Here is a 21,790-nt window from a genome sequence, read left to right as displayed (position 1 = left end):
CCCCCCCCCCCCCCCCCCCCCCCCCCCCCCCGTCTGTCTCTGTCTCTCTCCTCTCTCTTTCTCTGTCTCTCTCTTGGTCTCTGCCTCTCTCTCTTTGTTTCTCTGTCTGTGTCTCTATCTCTTGGTTCCTCTCTCTGTCGCTTTCTGTTTCTCTTTTTCTCCTTCTTTCTCTCTCGTCCTTCTCTCCCAGACAGCAGAAGACATCCTTCTTGCAGTCCACATAGGCCCTTCTCTGGCTCTCCGAGCTCCCGAGTGCTGGAGGGAAGTTGAGAAAACACTTCGCGGGGCTCCCAGGCCGGGAGGCCGGGAGGGCACCGCTGAGGCCGGCCTGGCTGGGCGCGGGCGAGCCCAGGGCGGCCCGGACCTCGGTGCGTTTTCTGGACGGGTGTCCACGGAGTCAGGCAGGCGCCCTTCGAGCTCGGCAGGCCGGCTCTGCTGCGCTGTCTCCATGGGTAGGGCCGAGGACGGGAGCTGCTCTCCCAGCTGGCTTCGCATCAGGAGGACAGCCTGCACCGTACCGGGCGGGATTGTGGTGTGATCTCATTGGCATTTTAAACTCCATTAGCATGCCTGGGCATTGTCCCTTAGATCTGGTCTGTTCTCGTTTTAGCAAGGGTGTGTGTAATTTTTCATCTTCCGTAAATATAATTCTGCTGTAGTTAAATCTGGCTCTGCAGAGAGTGGCTTTCACGGATGTCTATGAGCTGGTGTGTGTAACTTTTCAGAGGAGGGAATGACCAGTTATACCTCGTAGGGTGAAAGAATGTGTTTAGTCCCTAGTTATCACTGATGTAAATTCCAGAAAGAAAATTATCAGGCATCATTCTAGAATATCCTTTAGAAAGACAAGTTGAGAGTTGCAACTCTATCAGATTTGGGTCAATAGATTGTTCTGTTCGTTTTCTAAATTCAGCAGCTTTATAAAAACTCAACATGTTTCTTTAACTTATTCTTGGTTCGTGCATGCATGTGTGTTATTTTCAAAAGAATAAGTTTCCCTCTGCAAGTACCTAATCACTTTTTAGGTGTTTTATCCTATGATCATTAAACAGCCTACAAAATCAATTGTTTAAAATATTGATTACTTTGTAGTCCAACCTGACTGGATTGCTTTATCTCTAACTACAGTATTGTTTTAGAAGATAACTAACTTAAATGTGAATGGGGGTGGCAAGAAATTCATTATCAGTCATATATCTTAAGGGGATCTGCAGAAACTGAAAAGAATGAACTGGTGTTGTAGGCATATTGTCAAGAATTTGGCACCCCATTTCCACCCCTGTTAACTTAGAGGTGATCAATCTTCATTTGACCTAGACATGCCATCACAGAAAACACTGTGCCTGTTTATCTTTATTATTGGGGCTTTGTTTCCTCTTTGTCTGGATAAATTCCAAATAAGGGGTTGTTTTAGATCTTGAAGCAAAAGAAGGAATAAAGATGGAGAAATAGGAAAATGGCACTCAAAGACCATCGCTATCCCTTTTCCAAAATGTGTAGTTTTGAGGTCATACATCTAGTCCACTTAATGAGCCAAAAATAAGGTAGCCAGGAAGCAAGTGTTAAGTCTTCATTCAGCACTATCAGTATCAATCCAAGCTAAAATAAAATAGCACCATCAAAAAAGGGTATTAAAGATGAATTGACTAGAAAAGAATTGTGAAAATGGAAATGAATATTGATCACTTAACTAGATTTTGAGGTTATCAATAGAGAGTGACCTTGCTGTATAGCTGTGGTTGTTGAAATTAAAATTTAGGGCAAGACCTCTAAAGCTTCAAAAAAGTGCTTTTTTGTTGTTAAAAATCTATAGCATTTTGAAATGACTGGAGTATTCTCTTTAAATTTGAGGTTATGATGACAGAGAAAATGATCTCTTCCTCTGTGACACCAACACCTGTAAATTTGATGGGGAATGTTTAAGAATTGGAGACACTGTGACTTGCGTCTGTCAGTTCAAGGTAAGAAGTATAATATTTGCATCTTTTATTTCATTAATGATGCTACAACACAGGAATCCCTCTTTACAACATATCACTGGGCAATTTATAGCTATGTAAGCTAAGAGAAAAGCTGGCACCGAGCAGCAGTACTGGCAAGAGAGCCAACTGATGTCAAGAAGACATACGGTTTTTGGAGAAATGTATATGCCAAAGTTATAAATGCCACTGGAGGTAGAAAGCTTCAGGTTGTGCTTTTGGGATGTCAAAGGAAAATTGTGTTTCTCTGAGCCTTCTAGCGCACATCTTAAAAGTCAACTGACTGAAAATAATAACCAAAATAGTTAGTGGATAAGAAGTACGGATTTGTATTTTTGTTCTTTTTGATTGGAGCTATCATCTTTTGATCATAAGGCTCATTGTTGTAATGGTCTTGGCTTTTATTATCCTGGCAATCTGGTTAAGTTTTTAAGTGAATTCCTTGTTAATATGACTTCAAAACTATTGTGGTAGTTTGGAAATCATGGAACTTACTAATGTATATCAACTTTTTCATGGGTATCATGTTCAATTAGAACTTAACATGGAATCTCCCAGGAACCCAAAAGAACATTTAAAGCCACAAGTTATTTCATGACATGAGAAAGATGTGTTATACTTTTTTAAAAATAAAAGGAAGAGAAAGAGTTTGCACCATTGGCATCATCAAAACTAGGTTATTGGTATCCATCTATTAAAGAGAGAACTCTTAATGTCATTAGTATAGTCATTACCTAACAAACGCTTTTCAGCATGTAAATTATAAATGTTCTTTTCTTCTCAAAATGTTCATATAATCATGTATACCTTCAAATAGCATATATAATGTTCTATTATCCTATATTTACCCTTGAGTGTTCTTGGACTCATTTTTAAAATACTCTTGAAACCGAACATAAGCCTCAACCAAGAAATATGCACATAAACAGCGCTATATATGGGAGATCAGAAAAGCTTTTCTAAGACTAAAAATTTTTAAATACAGAAAAAATAAAAGCATTAAACTCAAATTCAGACCTAAATATCTGATTAATATGTAATATTTAGAATTGTTTATGAAATTTAAATATTTTAGATTGAATTCATCTTCCTAGTAAGAGAGATAAGGGAATTCACATCAAAATATAGTTTGAGTGGCTTTTAGACAAGCTAAACACCTCTTAGGTATTATTTTCTTGGTTGTAAGAAACACAATAAACAACTGATATTTGCAAAGTGCACCACCTCCTGGTGGGTAAGTACTGTTGTGACTTTACTATGGTCTTTTGGACCATGCTATAGTGTTAGAAACATAATTATATATGTTTAATACGCAGGTAACACCAACTTCTAAGGTCCCCAGCCACACGACAATGTAATTTCATTTTCAGTTAGCTATATAAGAGAGATAAAGCATGAGAACCCCCCAATTCATACTTTTCCCAAATGTTAACTAAAGGAGAAAAAAATAATTGGATAAATCATTAAATGCCCACAGGAGTTTGTGGAATTTTTTTCCCTTTCTGTTTGTGATTTCCATAAATTTGTCTCATTTTCCTGACTTTGGATAAACATAAGCAGTGAACTTGTAAAAAAAAAAAAAAATAGAAGCTGGGCTCGGTGGCTCAGCCTGTAATCCGGCCCCTTTGGGAGGCTGAGGTGAGTGGATTGCCTAAGCCTGCAGGTTCGAGACCCGCCTGGGGAGCGAGACTTCATCTCTACAATAAATCAAAAAATCAACCAGACGTGGTAGCACATGCCTGTAATTCCGGCTACTTGGAAGGCTGAGGCGGAATGATCGCCGGAGCCCAGCAGGTTGAGGCTGCAGTGGCCGGGAGCAGCCACTGCACTCCAGTCTGGGCGACAGAGTGAGACTCCAACTCAAAAAAAAAAAAAAAGAAAGAAAAGAAAATGAACCAGGAAGAACATTTCTCCAATGAAGCCATGGTTCTAAGATTTCATCAATGGTAAAAATGGAGTTGCTAAAACTCTAAATGGATAAATGCTACTAAGTGGAACTGTGTAATTTTCTTATTAGAGGAATAGTGTTCAGTTTTCAGGTGCCATGGACAATTTTGGTAAAATTCTTATCAACAAAAATACATTGATCCGGCAATTACATTTACCATTAATTTAAATAATTATTAAGTGGAATACATGAACTGGCAATGAGTACATGTTTGATTCATAAATCAAAATGTAAGCTTGCTTTTTATGACACTCGTGGCACCTTAAACTTACTACCACATTGCCACTGCTGTTAGCTTCTGATTTGCAATAGTTGTCAATCTGACAGAAGAAAAGAAACATCTCCCTAGTGGAAAATGTAGACTTTTCACATACCAAGAAAGAATATAGAGTGACTGAATTGAGTTGAAGATCAAAGAAAATGTACAAGTTGCATAAAGAATAGTAAAAAGGATATTTTAAGCTAAAAGTCTCTTGATTCCGTCATTTCTCAATACATTCACATGACTTTGAGATTTTTGGTGTTTCTCCCCCCCTCTGTATCTGATTTATCTTATATATTATTCTAAATGTTTTTTTCTCCTGTGTTTTATAATTATAGTTTTTCTGGCTGACAAGTAAATTTCAAGGAGAAAGAACATATATCTGTTTATCTGTAAAATTTTCAATTAGCATTATTATTGGTGCACTAAAGTACGCACCTCTTTTAGTCAATCGTAAATAAATTGATTTCTTCTTTTTAAGCATATTATCTTATTTATTTCTCACAACTCGGTGAAACAATTGTTTTCTTGTCTTTTAAAGATGAGGATATTAAATCCATAAATACAAGAAGTCTCTTATGATTAAGTAGTGATCCTAGAGTAAGAACCTAGGTCCCTTGACATCAAAGGCAAGTTTTCTTTGCAAATGAAAAACTTTTTTGCAAATGAAAATATCAGTAAAAACCACCAAAGTACCAATTTATTATAGTCATCTCTGAATACTAAAATGACTAATTTGGGAGTGATAATGCAATTGTGCAATCTTATGCATCCTGCCTTCCTATGTGTACACCAAATGGCATGTTGGTCAATCTGGTAAATTCATTATGAGAATGGAAATTTGGAAATAATAGATGGGTGGAGAGATGGATGAATAAAAAGAGAAAGGGAGGGATGACAGATGGAAGGGAGAGAGGAAAGAAGGAAGGGTGGGAAGAAGGGAGGGAGAGAGAGAGAGAGAGAGAGGAAGGAAGGAAAGAAGGGACAGAGGAAGGCAGGAAGGAAGAAAATAGGGAAGGAGTCACATATGCCATTATTCATAGATAACACTAGTCATACAATGACCAATGATCATTTCATAATTTAAAAATATGATGAGACCTTATGTGTTTCAGGTATTATCTAACTCAAATATTAAATATTTAATTTAATAAAATATGCTTTAGATCCGCACATGGTCTAGTTACCAAGGCAGCACAGCAAACTGCCCAGAATTTAGTGGCTTAAGACACTGAATAGTTATTTTATTCATGAATCTGCCATTTTGGCAGGGCTCAATGGAAAATCTCATGTCTGCTGTCTTTGGCATTAGCTGATGAGGATGGAGGAACTCAAAGGTTTGTGTTACACTCATCTCAGGTTTCTTGTGCATGTGTGTGACTATCAGCTGGAACTTTGGTTCTTCTCCGTGTTCATCCCTTTGTGTGGGCTAGTTTGGTCTTCCTCAAAACACAGTGACTGCGTCTGAATGACAAGCATCCAGAGAAAGGAAAGGAGCCAGGTAGAAGATGTACCCTTTAATGACCTAACCTGGGAAGTCATATAGAGTCACTTTATCCATAGTCACACTCTTAAAATCATAAAATTTTTACTTGAGGAAATGTCATCACAGAGAAGTAAAAAAATCGCTTATCAAATGGTCAAAGGATTGGAACATATGCAGATTTTTTTCTTTTTTCTTTTTTGGAAGAGAAATATGCCATATCCCAAACCATTCTTCCTAAGCCTTTGACAACTGGGAATATAACAGAATTGACTTAACATCTGTTGAGCACCTTCTAAATGCCAGACTCTGGAAGGTGCCGACAAGTTATAAAACATAAGTCATACATAGCTTCTAGAAATCTCAGCTACAAAGATCTTTATTAACCAAACAAGCAGTAAATCATATAAAAATTTAATGTATAAATTGTATTCATTTGTAGCAAAAATGAATTTTATATATTTCAGTGTGTCAAGTTATTTAATTCATTACTGTAGTGTATAGCTAATTTTTTAAGCAATGTGGAAAGTTTGGAACAAGCTTTTCTGTTTAAAAAAACATATTTGGAAAACAAACTTAAGGCTTTTTAAAATCTTAGGAAAAATAGAATCATTATTTTCCCCTGAGAGGATGTCTGTTTAACACATACATTTATGGATCTATCTATCTGGGCTTGACTCTTGTTTTTCCTCTTACTGGTCAAGTCTGTGGTCTTTTGCAAGTCACTTAACATCTGAATCTGTCCTTTCATCTGAAATGGAGCAATATCATGATTACCGCTAAAACCATTTCCAGTAATTTGGCATATTTTGATGCAGTAGTTAGCCTATTTTCATGGTTAGGGTTATTCTGTCTTCCTTTGTTCTCTAATTTTAGAAATATCATGTTTTGATGTTAATGTCAGATGATGATTCTGCTAGTTAAAATACATGTAATAAAAGGCAAATAATTTACATTTCTTCTTATAAGTGACTACCAAAGTATTTCATATTTTAAAAACATGATTCCATTAATTTCTCAAATATTCCAGGCAACCATTTCAGATGGGGAGATTAAGCTGGTAAATGTACTAAATACTTAATTGTTGAGTAATATATGTAAAGTCCTCCACCAAGGTATTGAGAGAAAGAGAAACTAGGACTAAAGTCCCACTCGTAGCATTGTGTTATTTATATGAATGAGTGCAAGTGTTGGTACTAAGGGCCAAAAACATCTTGCTTGTAATCTTCAGTTAAGCTCTTTTCAGCTCTATAGAAGTCTTCCTTTTGGCTTGTGCATGGAACTTGGCAGCTCTGTTTTTAGAACTGTTCGCATTTGGCTTACTGCATCCCTCAGAAGTGGCATATGAGCACTTTATCGGTTTATTCGATATTTTAAGATGCATATCAGCATTGTGTACTAGCACTTGACAGATATAATAAATACTTCCCACTCCCACTCTCAGCCCGCTGACTCTACATTTGAGTAATTTGAGAAGGAAAAATAAATTTTAAGGAGTAGAGCGAAGAAAATGTGGACACGTTATCTACACACAAAGTATGGTGACTAGGGTTGGAGATGGAGATCAAAAGGTAACCAGGGACAAGATTTCTAGAACTCAAACATGAGATGCTAACTAGTCCAAGTGTAGACTCTAATTATGACTCTCTTCTGTCCAAAGGATAGCAAGTCTATAGACCATAAAGTCCCCAGCTGTCTCCTTCTGTCTGGTCACTCCTCCATGTGCCCAGGCACCATTGTAGTGTTTGTGGGTCCCCATCAATCCTAGCTGCATTCTTCTGTCCCCGGTCCTGAACAAAGCACATTTACCAAGCACCTGTCTATTCAGTTGTCTTCCTGATTACGGTTCTGACATGAGCACCAGCCTCATTCATTTGTTGTCTCTTCAGTACTGCTCATTGCAATGAACACTCAGCTACCTACTGACATTTTGCTATTGCCTTCTTTCTTGAGTAGCAATGGAGATGCTCAGTCTATGGTTATCAGTTTTCAGATGTAAGTTAAAAAAAATTTGGAAAGTTTTAGGAGACAGCCTCTACACAGGTATCATCTGATCAGAAGTGAGTTGCCTACTGAGTTAAAAATTACAGAAAGATTTGTGAAAAGTTCTAATTAAATCAGTTTTTAAAAATAAAATTACATAAATAAACTGACTCTGGAAAGCCTATATTGTAACTGTGAAAAGGAATTATATAGAGGATTTTCAGAATGTCTAGGTTATAAATTGTAGAAATTAAGATAAAGAAGATTTCTAAAATATGTGCTAAACCATTCTGTTAGCAATTTATGGTCATCATAATATGACTGTCATACAGTTTGGAGTTACCGTTTGGAAAAACGTTAATCCCAATTAGCAAAATGTAATATTTAAGTTTTTAAATAATATATAAAACGTAAGGCTTATAAAACATGACTTATTGCTGAGAATATTGACTTATACCATTTATAAATTTGTTAAGATGATTAATCTATTATTATATAAAGACAAAAACAAAATTAAATAGTTGATTGGGAATAATGCAGTTCTGATATTGTAAAGAAATACAATAAAAAATAAATGTCAGGGCTTTTTCCAATTAGATTATCAATATTTGAGAGTTTACTTTTTTGCATAATCGTTGAGCTGAAGTTTACTTATGATAGAGTTTTAGACTAATTATTTTATATATTTAAATGTTCCTAGACACAAGAGTATTAGTTTATTTGTATGTGTTAGGAAATACATTTAAAAATCCAAATATTTTAATTAAAAGTAGAGCTCAGAGAAGTGTTTTCACATGTATCTGCAAGTATGATTTTCTTTACTTAGTTTCTGGCACAAGTGAACATTTATAAATAATCATCTTGATCATTAGATTTGTTTATAATTAAACAATGAGGCACATCAGTAGTAGTAATCATGGGATAATCACATCCCTGGTGTAATTAGCAGGTACAGGACAAAGTCAAGTATCTCTAATGCCTTAGAGTGTGATTATTTTATGATTCCTATACTCGGTAGGTTACCTAATTTCCATTGTAAAATGTGTACATTTTTTGTAATGATGTTATTTTTCAAATGAACATTTCTCTTTATGAAATATCTAGGAATAGTCATACTTTGGAATACTTGGTGCAGTTTACATATAGTTCAGTTGTAAATTTTTTCCCTTTATTCCAAAGTCTTATTTCTCTCCAGACTGTATCTATGTCAATATCCAATGATCTAAGCATGTATAAAAATTAGTTAGTAGACCAATATTTTATCTGAATGTTTGGAAATGTGTAAAGATTAAAATCCAGTCATGAAAAAACAACCGAGGAGTCTTTGCCATTTCAGCTGTATACTTCTGCTTCTAACACAGATAGACATTACCTATTTTTGAATAGTTTGAACATGATAATGTGCTTTGATTTCTTTCCATCAAGTCAAGTGGGTCACATATCAAAAAATAATATGAAACAGTTTTGATACATTTGTTGTTACAGTTTTGGTGCTGTTTGTGTTATCACTTTGTTGACATTGCCTGATCAATTTAGATGCTTCTCTTTGCCCCATCTGAATCAAATGAATGGTTGGCCAACTTGAAATTGCCTTTGTGTATCTTTGAAGGATGCCCTTACAAGGTCAAAAACTTATGAATAACAATAAAGATCATTGAGAATGAAGACAAGTGGCTTCTTCTACAAATGATTATTTATGTTCATCATGTTGGAGGGCTGCAGATTCCAGTACTAACCACACGCTCATATCTGTGTATTTCCCAGTGCAACAATGACTATGTGCCTGTGTGTGGCTCCAATGGGGAGAGCTACCAGAATGAGTGTTACCTGCGGCAGGCTGCATGCAAACAGCAGAGTGAGATACTTGTGGTATCCGAAGGATCGTGTGCCACAGGTATGTATATGAGCTACCTTGAAACCTTCTGTGTGGATTCGAATCCAAAAACCAAGTCTTGCATTTCCTACTATGCTATCTCCCAATAAATAGACTGTATATTAGCTGTACAGATTTGTTTTCCTTTTTGTACAAAGCATGCATTATTCTTTTTCTTTATTTTTTAAATATTTTAAATCACTTCTGAAAGAGAAAATCTAGTACATAAGGACATTGGTAGATTTAAACACGTTATTGAATAAAGGGCAGAGTTGAATAAAAGTCAAATATATTAAAAATCTAGATTGAAGACCAAGGTGCTAAGTATGTAGAAACCTGTCTATGCATGGATAAAGAGTTTGTTTGTTTGTTTGTTTGTTTGTTTGTTTGTTTGTTTTGAACAAGAGCACTGTCCTCTGGAAGGCAACTTTGCAAGTTTGGGTTCTAGTGTTAAGATCTAATCTTAACCACTCTACAAAATGGTCTTCTAACCATTAAGTAGATTATATTAAAGAAGGTATTGGTAACAGGCATAATTTTTGATGGCATGTGTTCTTTCTGTCACAGTTAACCTAGGATTTTACAAAGCTTTTTAGTTACAGTGTACCACGAATGCTCTAAGGAAAGTGAGGAGGAGACACTTCATGTGTATGTTACCTGTTCTGATTTGCCTTTCATGTACAGCAGTTGTTAGAGCCTAACGGCATTTCAGGCAGGAAAAAACAAGAGGAATAAAGCCCAACTTGATAAAACAATGCTTGAAAATAGAACTGAGTTTTCAAGTTAAACTTGAGATATCAGAATCACATATACTAAAGAAAATCTAATGCCCTGTAATAGTTGTTCTTAACAGCAAATAAACGTTTTTCTGGCAAGTCATAATATCTGAGAATATGAAAGACATAGGCATACTCAGAAAAAATAATAAAGATGTCAAATATAAACTTCCTCCAAAAATGGAAATAGAGAATAGTGTCATGCAAAGTCTGTTATACAAAAGTCCCTCTTGGATAAACAGTAATTTCGATTCCAGGGTATTATGTTAAAACTTATGTGTTCAGTGGCCAGGGCAGGCTAGAAAGAGGAAAGTCTCATCTTCTTTAAAAGCTATCTTAATTCTATCCATTGTTCATAATTAATATCCTAAGTTGTACTGGTGACTTCCAAAGATTCTGAGAATTAACAGAAGAGAGAGAATGGTTCATTTTTTATGGACAATGAGGTTTGGTTTTGGTTTTGGTTCTTAAGTAGTGTGTTCTCCTAAATGATTCTTTGCCTAATGTGCATGTTCTTTGTGGAAGGGTGGTTGGAAGGCCAGCTGGACTGGTGTTCTACTGGCTTCTTTTTTTTTTTTTTTTGAGTTGGAGTCTCTCACTCTGTCATCCAGACTGCAGTGCAGTAGCCATTCCCAGCCACCGCAGCCTTGACCTGCTGGGCTCTGGTGATCCTTCCGCCTCAGTCTTCCAAGTAGCTGGAACTACAGGCATGCACTACCACGCCCGGCTAATTTTTGATTTATTGTAGAGATGAGGTCTTGCCAAGTTGCCCAGGTGGGTCTCGAACCCGCGGGCTCAGGCAATCCACTCACCTCAGCCTCCCAAAGGCGTGGGATTACAGACTGAGCCACCGAGCCCAGCTTCTACTGGCTTCTTATTTGCTAAACAGGTCATTGCTGCTTGACCTGTGAGTGAGAAGTATGAACAAAAGTGACCAGCATGCGGTTACCATAGTAAGAACAAGGGAGATAGACAAGGATCAACTAATTAAAAAATCATTCCTAAGGAACAAAAAAAAGAAAAATGATACTTTAAAACAAATGGAACAGAAAAAATTAGAATTCTTGACTCCCAGAATTCAGTACAGACATAGGCAAAGATCATAGGTTATTAAGGAGAGGATTTGCCCATTCAAAATCATAGAGGATACCTACTCTCTGATAATAGTCAAATGAGGCTCAACAGATGATAGTCATAATGAGCAGACCAAAATTTATGGTTATGGCTAATGATATTTGGTAGCAAAATCTCTCTTTCTTACTTGCTAATCACCAAGTTCTTATCAGCACAGATAATCACATTCTCCTGATTCATTCAAGTCTTTCCATTCTAGTGCTGGTTACTCTATGAAAATAAATACTTAACCAAGTAGAAAATTTAATCATAATCGAGTAATCCATCTTTAGGTCATTCACATACTTAAATTTCTACAGGATTTAATTAGTAAGCCAGGTTTGCTGAATGCATCTTCCATGGATGTATAAATCTAAAAGGTTTTTGATCTGAGTAATGACAGAGAGAACAAAGTAATTTTGATTAACCAGGTCTGACTGCAAATAAATTGGGGTTCTGACTTTTGATCTAAAAGGGATTCTCATTTTTTTCTTTGTAGATTTTCCCTTTATTTTTTAATGCTGGTTGACACTGAGTGGAAGTGGCAGGTTGTAAGTTCTAGGAATAATAGGCAGTAGAAGACATAACTTTATATTTATTATGTTTCATTGAACATACAAATCTTTATTTGTCAAGAAAATAGTTTCTTGTTGGAAAGTCTGCTCATTGGTCTTACTGTCAATTTAACTTTTTGCCTTGTAAGAAATGCATTGATTCCAAATCCAACCTCAGGTCCAAAAGCATGACTTCTTTTCTTGGGTGTTTCTGTCTCACTAGTAAGACTTTAGTAGGCTGCTTATCTTCAGTTTGCCAAGATGACTCATCTTGTAATAGACAAAGCATTAAAGCTTCCCATCATTATTTAGTAATGATGCCATTGACTTAAGTGACCATTTTCTCAATCAATTCCTCTTTTTTTCCCCCTAGCTATTTAATTTGGGTCAAATCAAACACTAATAATCCTAAGGACCATGCCCCTTAAAGTCTTAGAAATATATGTGGGAAATAAAGCTAAATACTACAGTTATTTATTCTGATATTTTCTAACCATATGTATTTATTAGAAAATTTATAGATAAATAGGCAAGATGTTTACTCTTCATTTTAATTATTATGTTATAGACAGTGCTTAAACATTTAAAATATGCTATGCAGTAAACTTCAGAAAAGCCCAAAGAGATAGACATTGTTATACCCATTGCATAGAAGAGGAGTAAGCTTAAGAAGATTGATTAACAGCCGGGCTCGGTAGCTCAGCCTGTAATCCCACGCTTTTGGGAGGCTGAGGTGAGTGAATTGCCTGAGCCCGCGGGTTCGAGACCCGCCTGGGCAGCGAGACCTCATCTCTACAATAAATCAAAAAATCAGCCGGGCGTGGTACCGCGCACCTGTAATTCCAGCTACTCGGAAGTCTGAGGTGGAAGGATCGCCGGAGCCCAGCAGGTCGAGGCTGCGGTGGCCGGGAGCGGCCACTGCACTTCAGTCTGGGCGACAGAGCGAGACTCCGACTCAAAAAAAAAAAGAAGATTGAGGAACATTTCTGTGTCATCCAATGAGTGAGGTTTGGAGCTTGAAGCCCATAAGCATTTATGTATTTTCTTTTATGTGCTTATGAGGACAGAAAGATGAACAACACATTGTCCTTGACTTGAAGAAATGTGTGGTCTTTGTGGGCCATAAAAAAGAAAATATGTACATACAGCTGAAATATGGATAGACTATGTTATCAGCATAACAATATAACCTAGTGTTTAATCCCTAATTATTACAAGAAATATTGAACTAAGCTTTCAAGTTAATTCAAATAAAGTCAAATAAAATTTTATCTGTGAAAGTATAGAAAAAAGAAACATGACAAACATTGAGCATTCAAGCACTGCTCTGTCCAAAAGAGATGATGCTATAACTTATGATTATCAGTCAGTTAGTAGGAATATTCTCCTATTATGAATGTGAATGCATCAGCCTTTCTTAATCTGTTATCATTAAACTGTCACATCGTATGATTAAAATCCTTGTTTGATTCTACATTTACCAAGATACGTTTTACTATAAATGGTTTTACCAATTAGATTTATTTTAAGGAAAAATATGCTGGCCTAAAAACAGGTACTCAGTCTCATTAACAGTTTAATGAGTGATTTGACATTCTAATATACCAGGGGGATGCCCCCCCAAAAGCAGAAATTATCTTTTGGAGGGTAGGCTCCTTGTAGTGCAGGTTCCCCTACAGGGAAACGTTCTAGGAATCTATTGGCATCAGTATACCAGCTAGTGTTGTTGTGAGAGGCTGCATTCAGTTTCAGCTGTTTGTTTGTTTGTTTGTTTGTTTGTTTGTTTTGGGGGGGGGAGTTTCTTTCAACACATTTGCCCTTTTCAAGTTGGGTGATTTACAAGCTCACCTGCCCACACTGCTCTGAGTATACAGCAGTTTTTGACCAAAAAGGATATAATCCCCATGATCCACCCTCCCTATTCACTCAATCTCACCCCAAGTGACTTTTTTTGTTTGTTTGTTTCTCTAAATTAAAAGAATCTTCAGTGGGAAACATTTTCCTAATGTAAAAGAGGTGAAACAAAAAATGGCAGAAGCACTAAAAGGCATCAAAATTGATAAGTTCAAAAACCGTTTTGAGCAGTAGAAAAAATGTGTCAAAGGTGCATTCAATCAAACAGAGAGTACTTTGAAGGTGACTGAAGTTTAAACATGTAAGAATAAACACAATTTTTTAATAAATAAATTCTGATTTTTTAGGGTCCTCCTTCATAATAATGTGACGCTGTGAATTGAGTTAGTGTGCATCTCCACCATGAATGACAGTTTAAACTAATGCTTCTTCATGGTATAGTGTTCATGCCATCACATAATAACTAGAAAATTTCAACTAGAAAATTGGATGTTTCTGGGAACTGAGTTCTCAGAAATAGACAACTGAGACCAGTCGTAATTAGTGGCAAGGAGGGAAAGAAGAAGTGGAGAAGGAAATCCAGAAGAGAGATATTACTTTTCTGTAAGAATCACTTAGTAAATATCCCATTTTCAGCACCAAGAGAACTTCTGAGGAGAGAGGCATTCATTCTTCCATGGGTGTAAGCTGTCTATGGACTTCCACACACCATGCCTCTTTCTATGTGGTGCGTCCCAATAACCATGGAAGCACACAAATAAAAGTTAAGCTCTATTTTAGTTGTACTAAAACATCAAACATAAACATAAAAGTTGCATTTGATATAGGTCAGTATGGGACGATCGCACATCAGACAGAGACTACCGATGTGTAATCTTACTTCCCTGTATTAACATTAAAAATACATAACTAAATGGCTTTAGACTCAAAAAAGTGGAGAGACGGAGGGAAGATGATATCTATACTTAACAGGTAGAAGTAAATAGAAACTCAATGGTCATGACTTCAACTGGAAAATTGGGTGTTTCTGGGAAATGGGTTCTCAGAAATAAACAACTAAGATTAGCTGTAATTAGTAGCAGGGCGGGAGAGAAGGAAGAAAGAAATTCAGAAGACAAGGTATTACTTTTCTGTCAGAATCACTTAGTAAATATCCAATTTTAAGCACAAAGACGTAAGTTAAGCTCATTCTTCATTGATTTTCAGTGTTGATTTCAGAAACAAAGTATGATTTTTCACAAATAGAAGTATCCATAATTGTGGCATTTGGTAAAATGTTTCAACACTTAAAGAAATATTTATTTTTAAACTGCTTTTCTCTTTGTTCATATGCAGTTTGCAAGAATATAAGCTTTATTTATGAGTTTATTTGCCACATGTATTAGACTGTTTATTTTCTAAAACTTACTGATTGTTACAAGCATATGGTTTTCAATTTTTTTTTTGGTTGTTAAGGACACTAAATCTAGCCTGTCAAGATTAGGAATTTTTCCAAACTAGATAATAATTGTTTCATAACATTTTACAATAAAAATTGTGGAGAATTTATTTTATAAATTATGTTAATGCAAATGAAATTAAATTGATGTGAATATACATTATCAGATTAAATATTAGTAATTTTTTCAGACAATGATATTGTAGTCGTAAGATAAGACCGTAAACTTGAATTTTAAAAAGTCATAAATATTTCAGTGTTTTTCAATAAAATATATATATTTTTCCCTCCACAGATGCAGGATCAGGATCTGGAGATGGAGGTAGGAGTTACCTTTTTATATATTTGAAGACGTAAAATTTCAAAAATAACATTCTCCTTATTAAGTAAATGTATCTACCATGCAAATTATTTGGCATACTTATAGATCATTCATTTATAAATAATTCATTCATTAAATCTCCACTTAATCTTCCTTGTTCATTCTTGTTTGTGAGTTATCTTTGAGATAGATATGCATAGTGTCAAAACTTTCTAAGAGAAGTACATAGCAGGGCAAAAAGAATTTATGAGGAAATTATTTAATTATTGGGTTTTTAAAACATGTGGCACTGTTCTCAGTTACTAGGTACCAGTATAAACTCATATAAAACTATCATATACATAAAATTTTATTTATCAAATTCATAATTTGAAAACTGAAGAAGCTTTAATTCTTACAAGAAAAGTAAAAAATAAAATAAAATTTAAGTCAATGAAAATAAGCTATCTTTGATTCCTTGATTCCATAAGTTTTTAGCTAAAGTAAAAATATATCTTTTTTTATTATTTAGTTTTGTTTAGGGAAGTGTATGAAAGAGGCAGAAACTTTAAATTTTGATCTAATATACTAACTACCAAAAAAAGGTTTTATTTATAGACTGAATATTCATTGTAAATGTCAATCCATTTCCAGATGAAATCCAAACAGAATTCTACTTCTATACACACAAAACTAAACCTAGATATAATTTCAAGATTAATACAAAAGAACAAAAACATCCTCTCAAGGCTTTGCTTCAACTGTATAAAATAATTAAATGTATGATTCCAAGTTAATTGTAGTTTTTAAATGCATAATTTAATAAAAGATAAGTAAAAGAAGGCCTTGGGTTCAAGAAGGCAGATCTTTAATGCACCCTTTATCTAGTTCAGAAACACTTGAAAGATTTATCAAGTTGCCTTATATAATGAAAGGCTTAACTAGTTCAAATAAGCAATGCCCAGAGAACATAATTAGAGCAGCATCTTGGAGCATAATTTTTTTTCCATGAACACAAAAACTGAGTAGGAGTCAAGTCTCAAATATAGAATACATTTCAAGTCACATGATGTCGGACAGTCCTTTGATGTTTGGACAGTCTTTCTCTACTTCTGAGAAATTAAGTCTTTTTTTTTTCTTTTAGCAGATTAATATAGTATTCCCAAGAAAGCTGCCCTAGAGGTTTTGAGAGAAGAGCTTACAAAAACAAATCTTAAAGAAAAAAAGGGATAAAAAGACAGTTTCTTGAGTAGATGTTTTATCATTGGAATATTTAAAGGATCGACCAAATTTTTAAATGTTACTTTGTAAGGAAGTAGTTTCTGGGCAAAATTCTGTCTGTTTTCCAGATGTTTAGTTTTATATGTGCACTGCCTAATTTGGCAAATACTGTGCTGAGATTGGGCTGTTCTATTGTTCACCCAACCAGTCTTACTTATGTTCTTGCATCTTTAAAAACAAAACACAGAATATCTTTATTTTTCTCCCTGTTAAAGCACCACCATATGCTTTTGCTACTTGAGTCTCCTATCATATCATGTATCATTTCTTTATTTTTTTAACAGTAAGATGTGGGTTTTAGATAGCAGTTTCCAGTTTGCTTTTGTTATATGCAAGTGAAAGTGAAGCCAAACTTACCCTTTCTTGTTGAATTTATTGTATATTAAAATATTTACTTTGTTATGTTTCCCTGTGATCTGAGTAAGACAGGACTTCAACAACTTTTAATCTCATGAGTATGAGATTTATAATTTATTTCATACCACGTGAGTGATACATCAATTGGAAACCACGTTTCTTTTTTTATTGTTTTTTTTTCCTTTTTTAATTCTTTGTTCCATTATAGCTACTTTATAGTAACTTAGAGGAAAAATAACTTCTTAAGAAATGTTTGTTTTAGGGAAAAAAAGACATACACTCCATTTAATTCTTAGTTTATTACTTTAAATAATTGTAGTTCTGAAAATCAAGGAGTTGCGTATTTACTCTAGTTGCATAAAACTATTTAACATTAGAGGCTGAAGAGTTTCTTTTCTTGACTTAATTGCTCTTTTTTTTTTACATGTTACTTTTCTCTGACATACTAGTAGTTTTAATTTTCTTTAATTCCTGTACTCTATTACCAAATTTCAAAAATGCTTGATATTTAAAACCTAAAGCCTAGTTTAGAGTGACATTCACAAATACAAGTTCAATCACATATTCCTTGGCTTGTGTATAAGCTACATTTGACTTGCCATCTCTACTAGGCAAAGGATAAACGTTTTTCTGTATTTTGATAGAGTTCATGTTACCAAGGTATCAGAAGGCCAGAGTAAGTTTCTTTTGATTTAAACAAAAGTAATTGAGTAACCTGTGATGTTTGGCTAATCCAACTATCATCATAACTAGTGATTGTTCTAACTAATCTCTATAGATTGCATTCTCAAAAATGTGCATTTAATTAATAATTGGGTCATTTTTTAAGCACTTTGTATGACTAATAGTTATTTTTCTGATTTCTTATTTTAACAAAAATTCATATAATTCCCAAGTGGAGTTCATTGGTCTGAATAATGAAGTGAACAAATTTACTTATAAAACATTTATCATGAATAAGTATCATTAATGAAATTAAATCTACCAAATCATTTTTAAAATATTTCAATTCTTACTTTTTAACTATTGTTCTATATTTTTACAATGAATGAGTATTACATTTCCAATGAAGATTAGACATGATTATTTTTAAAATAATTTAATTTTAAGCTGTTTGCAGAAGGGCATATCTGTCATTTACTGCATTTGAGGGAATATTTTTGATACAGAATAAAAGGGATATGAAGTTTTTATAAAATTTATGTTAGCTTGTTAATATACATTTTATAGGGGTTAAAAAATCTTTAACTATTGATATTTATTCAGATGAAACAACTCAGAAGGTTACCTTTATTTAGATAAAGCATGTTTACTGCGTCTCTGACATGACCCACAAATGTGTATTCATTCATAAAGGTAATTTGTAGAGTAATAAGAAGCAAATACTTCATACAACCCTAGAGGTTGGTTTTTCCAATTTCAGTGATCAGTGACTGTATCCTCTTCTTTTAGTGTTTAAGAAAATTCATTAGTACAAGAAATTTTGCATAATTAATTTTAAACATAATACCTGCCTCTTAGGAAATTTTGTGTTCAAACACAGATGTTTGGTTAAATATTCAGAATAAACTCTAATGAACTATAAAGTGTGCCACAGGAAGATCATATGTAGAAAAAATTCCAAAGATTTTGAGAATGTGATTGAAAGAAAAGAATTTGTATTTTAAGTACTTACATATATGGTGGTTTAATGTTGTAAATAAGAAAATGGGTGTGTGTAGAAGGGATAATAACCTCTTATCCACCCACAAATTTCCTTAAGCAACAAATACTGCAGGAAGAATAAATACTAAAGGAGCCACTTCTCAAAATCCAGGAGTATGTGGGTGGTTAAAGAATGATTTTTAACCTTGACTTTTCTCTGTAAGTCTTTCAGTCATATTCCAAAAACAAGGCTATGAATTTTTTTGCAATATGTTTTCAAAAACATTTCTGTATTATTTAGATATTTTTCTGGATTATGGAAAAATTTTTAAATGTTCGGTAAAATGAAAACTATATTTTAATGATTACAATAATTATAAATGTATTATCTTACTGTACAAGGGGAAGAATTCACAATTATGTTTTAATAACATCTTATGGGATGTTGTATGATGATGATTGTAGAAATGTGTTTAAGATACACAGCATAGATACAATAGATACATTTTAATTTCAGGAAGTAAAAGGGAGCCCTGGACCAATTCATACAATTTACAAATTGTATATAGTTTTAAGAGAATTCTGTAATAAATTATTGTCAGATATGTACAGAAACAGGTCAAATTAAACTTATGCCTATTGTCTGTATAAAGAAAGCCTGATTTTTATATCACTTATTCAGACAATTATTATTATAACATTGGTATAGGAAACCAGTTGACATATTGTTTTTATTTAATGAAAAATTTCTAGCTCAAATTATTTTCATATAACATTACTCAAGATGTTCGTAATTAAGACATTTACCTCATATACATTTTGGCTAGAAGAAGAAAGGTTCACATTGCAACACATTGTAAATCTTTGGCTACTATATCTGAATATGTGGCTTGCTAACAACTGGCAAAGAATATTGTGAGAACTTTGAAACTAGAAAATAATTTTTAAAAATTCCTTGCCTTTCATATGGATTTTATGATATTCAGGAATATGGTTGACTTAAATAAGCCTAATATAGCCTGGATACTGTGGCAAGATTTCTGGAGCTGTAAAGATAGATATGACACAGTTCTTTATACTCAAGGAGATTACATGTAAATTCTCTTCTCAGCACACAATGGGAAAAATTATGATTCTAATTATAAAAAGAAAAATAATTCCCTGCAGAAATAAAATGTTAAATATACTGTAAATAACAAGGAACTGAATATTTATTTCACAGCATATTCTTGAATAAGCTAAGTCATTTTTCCTTCTATGTTGCTGCATTCATTCTCTTTCCTGACCGGCACTTCTGCCTACTCCACTTCTTGGTCACTATCAAATTCTGGCAAACACAATAGACCCCACCATGTTTTGTTTTGTTTTTTTCTCCATTGGATCCACATTACAGCCAGAGTCTGACAGGCGTCAATTGTGAGCAGCTTCTGCTAAAATGCTGATTTAATAAAGAAAGTCTAGCAAGCTTGCCAGGTCTAAGATTCTGCCAAGGCAATACATATAGGAGGGAAGCAGAAATGATCCACTTTGGCTTTCTCCCACCTGAGAGCTGCTGTTCTGTGCAGATGCACTTAAGGCCATCTGAACCTCAGCTGAAATCCTATCTCAGCTTTTCATAGGCTGGGATCCATCTTGTTTTCTCTCTACCTGAAAGAGAAACAGTAATGCAACGGAGTTATGAAATGGAGGCAGAATGAATGAGGAACACATATGGATAACAAAACTGGAAAAATATAAAAAAACAAACAGAAGGCTGGAAACAAAGTGAGACTGATAGAGAATGAAAAGGAAGGAGAAAGGAACCTTTGTTGTCATCCTGACTATAATTTGTTTTCATACATGAATACCATTTTAAAAATAAAAATAACTTTTTTCTTCCTGTAGAGCAGTAATAGTTTTCTGAATCTCCACAGATTGCTTGTGAATGTGAAATAGATGCTAAAAACTTTTGTCTGAATCATCCATATGGGTTTTTTAAAACTATATATAGGAAAAGAAAGTTAACCGTTATCTGTAGTATGACAGAAATGGCTTTGGCTTATGAATCAGGAGATTTGCATTCTAGATTTTTAATTGATTTGAAGGATGTTTACTTGATTTTTACTCTCAGTCTCCTAAGAGATTTATTTATTTTATCAGTAAAACAGAATACTATCTATAGATGATTCTAATAAAGTAATGCAAAGAACTTTGAACTCCAAAATATTAAAAATGAACTTAAGAGCATTCATGTTAACTTTGTTCTTTATTCCCATAAACTCTAAGTATATAATTTCTCTGAAGAGTTTAAATAGAATTTTGAATCTTTTAATTAGTGATTTTAAGTCCATGGTTTAGAGTGTTGATGCTGGAATGGTAAAAACTCTACAAATCCAACATGGTTTCCAGTACATAGACAAGACAACCAGGTCTGCACCTTGCAGGGAAGTAAAATCACCATGTTGATGCACAAAATTCAAGATAAATGAATCCGGAAGTACTGCAGTTACATGAGGTATTTGAGAAATAATGAATAATATTAATAAAATAAAACAGCAAATAATTATTCTTAAAACTACAGTGGCAGGTAAATTGCCCCCATGGAAAACCAACAGAGAAGAAATGGAAAAGATTCACAATATGGGTTAGTTAGTAAACTTATAAGGAAGAATGTTCCTCAGGGCTATAAGCATTGCAGAGTTTTTCTAAGGGGATTTGCGCTTCTTGAAAGAGATTCTTTTAAGATAAATAGGAAGACTTTATTACAGTTCTGCTTGATGTCAGAATATAAACTAGGCAAATCTGTACGGATGCCTGTATTTGTGTATAATTATTTATCAGATGCTGTACGGTTTATAAAAAGTACTGTTGTAGTATTTATTTTATTTACTTACGTACTTATCATTGTGAGTATGTAAGAGTTGTGCCTGTTGATGGTCTACATATGATATTTTGATGCAAGCAT

At 34.2% G+C, this 21,790-nt stretch overlaps 1 protein-coding gene across 1 annotated transcript in view; it reads left to right on the top strand.

Annotated features, from left to right (window-relative positions):
- Positions 1–21,790, top strand: part of TMEFF2 (transmembrane protein with EGF like and two follistatin like domains 2) — a gene marked incomplete at its 5' end in the record, with an annotated part of 250,373 nt that overhangs the window by 695 nt on the left and 227,888 nt on the right. The window contains 3 exons of the mRNA XM_008061457.2: positions 1,852–1,961; positions 9,420–9,549; positions 15,559–15,585. Of these exons, the coding sequence (XP_008059648.2) occupies positions 1,852–1,961; positions 9,420–9,549; positions 15,559–15,585 (267 nt within the window). The remainder of the gene's footprint in view (positions 1–1,851; positions 1,962–9,419; positions 9,550–15,558; positions 15,586–21,790) is intronic.

The sequence above is a fragment of the Carlito syrichta genome, unplaced genomic scaffold (genome assembly GCF_000164805.1).
Source record: "Carlito syrichta isolate Samal-C Ts95f unplaced genomic scaffold, Tarsius_syrichta-2.0.1 Scaffold305263, whole genome shotgun sequence".
Classification (NCBI taxonomy): domain Eukaryota; kingdom Metazoa; phylum Chordata; class Mammalia; order Primates; family Tarsiidae; genus Carlito; species Carlito syrichta.
This window is presented reverse-complemented; position numbering and strand designations above follow the sequence as displayed.